General features: G+C 51.5%; 1 protein-coding gene across 1 annotated transcript in view; it reads right to left on the bottom strand.

Annotated features, from left to right (window-relative positions):
* Positions 1 to 280: 280 nt before the first annotated feature.
* Positions 281 to 6,885, bottom strand: part of tm7sf3 (transmembrane 7 superfamily member 3) — a 29,564-nt gene continuing 22,959 nt past the window's right edge. Inside the window, exons 9-12 of the mRNA XM_056277696.1 lie at positions 6,074 to 6,226; positions 5,804 to 5,904; positions 2,132 to 2,294; positions 281 to 613 (exon numbers count right to left, since the gene is read on the bottom strand). Coding sequence (XP_056133671.1) covers positions 360 to 613; positions 2,132 to 2,294; positions 5,804 to 5,904; positions 6,074 to 6,226 — 671 coding nt within the window. The 3' untranslated portion in view covers positions 281 to 359. The remainder of the gene's footprint in view (positions 614 to 2,131; positions 2,295 to 5,803; positions 5,905 to 6,073; positions 6,227 to 6,885) is intronic.

Below are 6,885 nucleotides of genomic sequence, written 5' to 3'. Positions count from 1 at the left end.
GATGAGTTCAGTTTCACCCTCAGCTGAAGTGTAAAACCTCGGCGTAAGGCGCCACGCCCGTCTTTTGGAAGTTTTCTCTGGTGAGCTGCGATCGCCGACATGTCTGTCCTGTAACAAAACCACAACCCGCGTGACAGAGTTGTGATGTGCTGACGTGGAACGTCCTTCCTGTGGCAGAGAGAGAGAGAGAGAGAGAGAGAGAGAGAGAGAGAGAGAGAGAGAGAGAGAGAGAGAGAGAGAGAGAGAGAGAGAGAGAGAGAGAGAGAGAGAGAGAGAGAAAGAGAGAAAGAGAGAGAGAGAGAGAGAGAGAGAAAGAGAGAGAGAGACACACACAGGTGATGGCGACGGCTGGCTGGGTGTCAGAGCAGGAGAGGCGTGTGCTCCCCGGCGGGCTCCATGCGGTTGGTCAGCTGTCTGACCCGGGTGAAGAAGCGGGCAGGGAGCGAGGGCACATGGTGGCTCGGGTCCAGCACGTTGGTCTTGCGGCGCTCGCGCTCCTGAAGCCACATGATGTACGGGCTGGGCGGGAAGAAGGGCCGCGAGCGCTCGCGGTAGAGCTGCAGCACGATACTGGACACGCCCAGAACCACCCAGACCGTGATCATGACAAAGTCTGGACACAGGAAGGAGACAAGAGATGAGAGGCAACTTCAGATTCACGTTCAGATGAATGTTCGTCTGACAGGCAGGAGACTCCCCGTCCCCGAGGAGCAGAACTTTTCATCTCGCCCAACTTCGGACTCTGATTTAATGCTGAGATACTATATTATATAATGTCCCCGTCGGGGTATTACGCTCTGCATGTAACCCGTCCTAGCTGTGTTAGCTAGGAGCCGTGGGCAGCTGCCGTGCAGCACCCGGGGACCAACTCCAGTTCGTCTTGCCATTGCCTTGCTCAGGGGCACTGACGGCAGTATTAACCCTAACATGCATGTCTTTTTGATGGTGAGAGGAAACCGGAGCACCCGGAAAAAACCCACCACAGACACGGGCAGAACATGCAAGCTCCACACAGAGGACGACCCGGGATGACCCCCAAGGTTGGACAACCCTGGGGTTCGAACCCAGAACCTTCTTGCTGTGAGGCGACAGCACTAACCACTGCGCCACATCAACGATTTTATGTAATGATGAATAGATCTGTTTTTATGTACGGACTGTTATGTTAAAGGACCGTGACGGTCTTTTTGCATGTTTTATCCCATTTACTATAAATGGTGAATACTTTACATTTCTCCTGACCATTTTCCAAAGCATAACGCAGTGTTTTACAGCTTTTCAAGGTGTCCTTCTTTCCTTCCTCCCTTCCAGGCAGACATCGGTTCCTATTCATTTCATCCATCCATTATCCAAACCGCTTATCCTGCTCTCAGGGTCGCGGGATGCTGGAGCCTATCCCAGCAGTCATTTGGCAGCAGGCGGGGAGACACCCTGGACAGGCCGCCAGGCCATCACAGAGATATATATATACACACACATTCACACCTAGGGACAATTTAGTACAGCCGAGTCACCTGACCTACATGTCTTTGGACTGTGGGAGGAAACCGGAGCCCCCGGAGGAAACCTACGCAGACACGGGGAGAACATGCAAACTCCACACAGAGGATGACCCGGGACGACCCCCAAGGTTGGACTACCTCAGGGCTCGAACCCAGGGCCTTCTTGCTGTGAGGCGACCGTGCTAACCACTGCGCCACCGTGCTGCCCCATTCATTTCAGTACGGCATAAAAATCAACTTGTAGAGACTCTAAACCTGCTTGAGATAGACACTCCACCACAGTGAACATCAGCTCATGGTTACGGACGGGTGTGTCAAAGGTACTTTATCGTTGCAGGATAATGGAGCTGAAAGTGATCCATGGAAGACAGATTGCTGATCAAAGGACATTTAAATGTCCGTGACGTCCTCGTGATAACCCGAACGTCAGCCGGGGAAGTGGAGAATTCTAAGATGGCTTTATCAGTTCATAGATGCTTAAGTAAAAAGGAACGGGGAAATCTGGTAATTCTTCACATTTCTAACAGCAAGTTAAAAAACTGGTATGTTTGGAAAACGGTCGGGAGTGATGTAAGCTACACTTAGTTTGTGGTAAATGGGTTAACTCAACAGGAAGCAGAAGCACTGACCGATGTCCTGCAAGGGCACGTCTGTGAACGCGGTGTTGAAGTCGCTGTTGAGGAAGCGTTTGAGGATGTTGAGCGTGATGTAGGACAGGCTGGTGTGGATGTAGGCGTTGACGGCCAGGACCACAGCGTAGGCTCCAGCCACTCCGCAAGTGGTGATGTTCCCCTGAGAGGAAAAAAAAAGAGACAGGACATAAAAACAAACCTGTGAGATGGTGGTTATCAAAAGGGTCCTGGGTTTGAATCCCAGCCCTTCTGTGTGGAGTTTACATGTTCTATGTGTGTGTGTGTGTATCTATACACTGAGCTAGACTGGTAACCAACCCATAGTGTCTTCCTGCTTTCTTTCCAATGCATGCTGGGATAAATTCTGGCTCTCTGACAGCTTGAGCAGAGTGGCTATAGTAGATAAATGAATGAATGCCCTCTGAAAGGGAGTGCTCATCCAAAACCGCCCATAACATGTTGGTGTTAACTAGTGATCCATCCATCCATCAATCTATCCATCCATTATCCAAGCCGCTTGTCCTAATTAGGGTCGCGGGATGCTGGAGCCTATCCCAGCAGTCACTGGGGCGGCAGGCGGGGAGACACCCTGGACAGGCCGCCAGGCCATCACAGGGCCCACACAAACACACACACATTCACACCTAGGGACAATTTAGTACGGCTGATTCACCTGACCTACATGTCTTTGGACTGTGGGAGGAAACCGGAGCACCCGGAGGAAACCCACACAGACACGGGGAGAACATGCAAACTCCATATAGAGAACGACCTGGGATGACGACCCCCCCCCCAACCTTGGGGTTCGAACCCAGGACCTTCTTGCTGTGAGGCGAGCGCACTAACCACTGCACCACCCTTAAGTAGTGATCCTCGACACTTTCATGAAAACCACTGTCTTCATTAATAAACTATTCCCGGAGGCGTCCAGGTAGCGTAGCGGTCTATTCCGTTGCCTACCAACACAGGGATCGCCAGTTCGAATGTTACCCTGTGTTACCTCCGGCTCGGTCGGGCGTCCCTACAGACACAATTTGCCCCCCCCCTTTTTTCCCCCTCCCAATTGTATCCGGTCAGTTACCCTATGCTTACAAGCCGTCCTGGTCGCTGCTCCACCCCCTCTGCTGATCCGGGGAGGGCTACAGACTACCACATGCCTCCTCCCATACATGTGGTGTCGCCAGCCGCTTCTTTTCACCTGACAATGAGGAGTTTCACCAGGAGGATGTAGCGCGTGGGAGGATCATGCTATTCCCCCCCAGTTCTCCCCCGAACAGGCACCCCGACCGACCAGAGGAGGCGCTAGTGCAGCGACAAGGACACATACCTACATCTGGCTTCCCACCTGCAGACATGGCAGGTGGGATTCGAACCGGCGATCCCTGTGTTGGTGGGCAACGGAATAGACTGCCACGCCACCTGGACGTCCCGTCTACAGACACAACTGTTCATGTCTGCATGTCCAGGATGCTGCACTAGCGCCTCCTCTGGTCGGTCAGGGCACCTGTTTGGGGGGGGGGATTGGGGGGAATAGAGTGATTCTCCCACGCGCTACGGCAGAGGGGGTGGAGCAGCGACCTGGATGGCTTGGAGAGTGGGGTAACTGGCCAAGTGCCATTGGGGAGAAAAGGGGAGGGGGTCTATTCCCCCGTAAAGCTTCCTGTACCGGCAGAAATCTGACAAGTTAGAGTGCACAACCGACAACAACACGGCTGCATCATCACATCTGTTCCCTGTGGCACAATCTCGACTTGGAGCCTTCGTTAGAAACACAAGTCAGCAACTTCAGCTGCAGCTGTGATTTTTTAACGTGTGAAAGTCTTATCACGTCATAAACAGAGGTTTTAAAGCCCGCATGGACACCAGAGAAAGCTTTTCACTGCGAGGTCGGCATACAGACGGCGGTAGTGGTTTGTTTCAGTTCCCTTCAGACCCACTTCCAAAAACAGATGTTGTGCGTAACGGTCGCTTCTTCGCTTCTGGTACTTCGTCAGGTAGATAAAAGGACTTCCTTCACTGAATGACGGGATTCATGGACAGCGTCTTGTGTGGTACGTTTAATCTTGGTGTGGTTTCACACACAGACGACAGACTGAGCTTAACTGTGAAGTCTTGGGTAACTTTTCTGAATGGCACCTCAGACCCGTCCGCCTGCCTTTGAGACTCATTCAGTCTAATTCAATCTGATTGAATCTAGCCATGACTTAATCTCAAGTAATACCGATGTAATGCAATATAAACACTGTTTTGCTAGGCTAGATGTTACACAACCTTGGACCTACTTTGACTGCAGCTGAGAACTTTTTTATTCTCCCATTTTAGCATGGGAAATAAACTTAAACAACAAATTTAAATCACAATCAACAACCCAGTCAACGACAAACAAACCGCTGAGAAAAGGCTGCAGACCAACGATCATGTCAAACCCTCACCCGTCAACCTGCCTCCCTAACAACTCCCACCAACACACACAGGCTTCATATTCACCCTCCACACAAACCTCATCTCATCATCAGCTGCTTCTCCGGGGTCGGGTCATGGTGGCAGCAAGCTAAGCAGGGCACTCCAGACATCCCTCTCCCCATCAACACCCTCCACCTCCTCCTGGGGGATCCCAAGGCCTCCCAGGCCAGATTGGACATGTGGGCCCTGCAGTGAGTTCTGGGTCTAGCCCAGGGTCTCCTCCCAGTTGGACGTGCCCGGTAAACCTCCAAAGGAAGGTGCCCAGGAAGCATCCTAATCAGATGCACGAACCACCTCAACTGGCTCCTTTCGATGCAAAGAAGCAGCGGCTCTACTCCGAGCTCCTCAGCCTATCTCTAAGGCTGAGCCCAGACACCCTACGGAGAAAACTCATTTCAGCCGCTTGTATCCGTGATCTCACCCTCTTAGTCACTACCCAAAGCTCATGACCACAGGTGAGGGTTGGAACGAAGACTGACTGGTAAATTGAGAGCTTTGCCTTCCAGCTCAGCTCCCTCTTCACCACAACGGTCCGGTACAACGTCCACATTACTGCTGATGCTGCACCAATCCGCCTGTCAATCTCCTGCTCCATCCCACCCTCACTCGTGAACATGACCCCGAGATACCTAAACTCCTTCACTTGAGGTAACAACTCATCCCCAACCCGGAGGGAGCAATCCACCATTTTCCAGTAGAGAACCATGGCCTCAGACTTGGGAGGTGCTGACTCCCATTCTCCAAGTCTGAGGCCTTTACCCCATACTTCTTCTTTCGGCTCGTTCCCCGTTTCCCAGGGGTCGCCACAGCAGATTTGACAGTTTCCATTGGTACCCTGTGAGGCCATTACCCCACACTAATGATAATTTCTCTAAAATTTCTGCTGTGTAAATATCTTATGAAAGCACCGCTTTCAGGTTGTCGTTATGGAGGTATTGAGTCAAAATATTGTGAAACTAGATTTGTCAACATTGCCCAGCCTTTGGCTAGCAAAGACATGAGCTCATGGAATTACACGGGTAATGTCCTGAAGTGTAAAAAAAAAAATGTATTTACCTCAGTTTATTTTCATTTTACTGTTCGGCTGCCAAACTGGATTTACTGGCATGATGATGACTGCATCATGGAACCCCACTTCCTGTACCCGGTAACAAACCAAAGCAGTTTTCTCTGTGTATGTTTTGGAGCCGTCCATCACTCCCTTACCTCTCTGGGCCAGCGTATGAAGAAGAGCGGGACGACCAGCATGATGCAGCAGAACGTCACCCAGAACACCGCGTCCGAGGACCGAAACACGTCCAAGTCACCTAACGAAGGAACAACAGCAAACATTTACCCGTCATCATGTTTTCTCTCCCAGCATGCCTTGTGTCACATACTGTTCCCTACGTTCTGTAATGTAGTCATGGTTTTCTGCTCTTGGCCTTGATGCCGCTGCACTCTGTGTGTGTGTGTGTGTGTGTGTTTGTGTATTACCAAAGGGTGTGAAGAAGACGATGGAGGCCAGCAGGAAGCCGAGGATCAGGCCCAGGACGACAGCACATGCCATGACTGAGCCAAACCGCCACCAGCTCATCACCAGGATAACTCCGCCCACTACGCCTATCACCGCCGTCAGCGACAACCGGACTGGGGGGGGGGCAGTTAATTATTTAGAGAAACGAATGAAGGGATTCAATAGTTAGAAAGTAAACTACAAACCCAATTTGTAAAATCAAACATCGAAGGGGTCCTGGTGCATTTCTACCTGAATGCTGAGCATCACACAGAGATGTGAATGACGACAAACCAAAACACACGAGGAGAAAACCCAGAAGGCAGCTGAGATGAGCATTTTAAGACCAGTCAACACAATAACATGAACGAGCTAAGATACCAGAAAAATGAAGCAATCACCGGATAAATGGATGGATAAGTAAAAGAATGGACAACTAATGCCCCCCCCTTCTTCCCAACTGTACTTGGCCTTCCCGGTCTCTGCTCCACCCCCTCTGCTGATCCGGGGAGGGCTGCAGACTACCACATGCCTCCTCCCATACATGTGGAGTCACCAGCCGCTTCTTTTCACCTGACTGTGAAGAGTTTCACCAGGGGAACGTAGCACGTGGGAGGATCACGCTATTCCCCCCAGTTCCCCCTCCGTCCCGGACAGATGCCCCGACCGACCACAGGAGGCACTAGTGCAGCGACCAGGACACATACCCACATCGGCTTTCCACCCGCAGACACGGCCAATGGTGTCTGTAGGGACGCCTGACCAAGCCGGAGGTACCATGGGGATTCGAACT

Source organism: Lampris incognitus, chromosome 3, assembly GCF_029633865.1.
Source record: "Lampris incognitus isolate fLamInc1 chromosome 3, fLamInc1.hap2, whole genome shotgun sequence".
NCBI lineage: Eukaryota > Metazoa > Chordata > Actinopteri > Lampriformes > Lampridae > Lampris > Lampris incognitus.
Note: the sequence above shows the minus strand (reverse complement) of the source record. Positions and strands in the feature narration are given on the sequence as shown.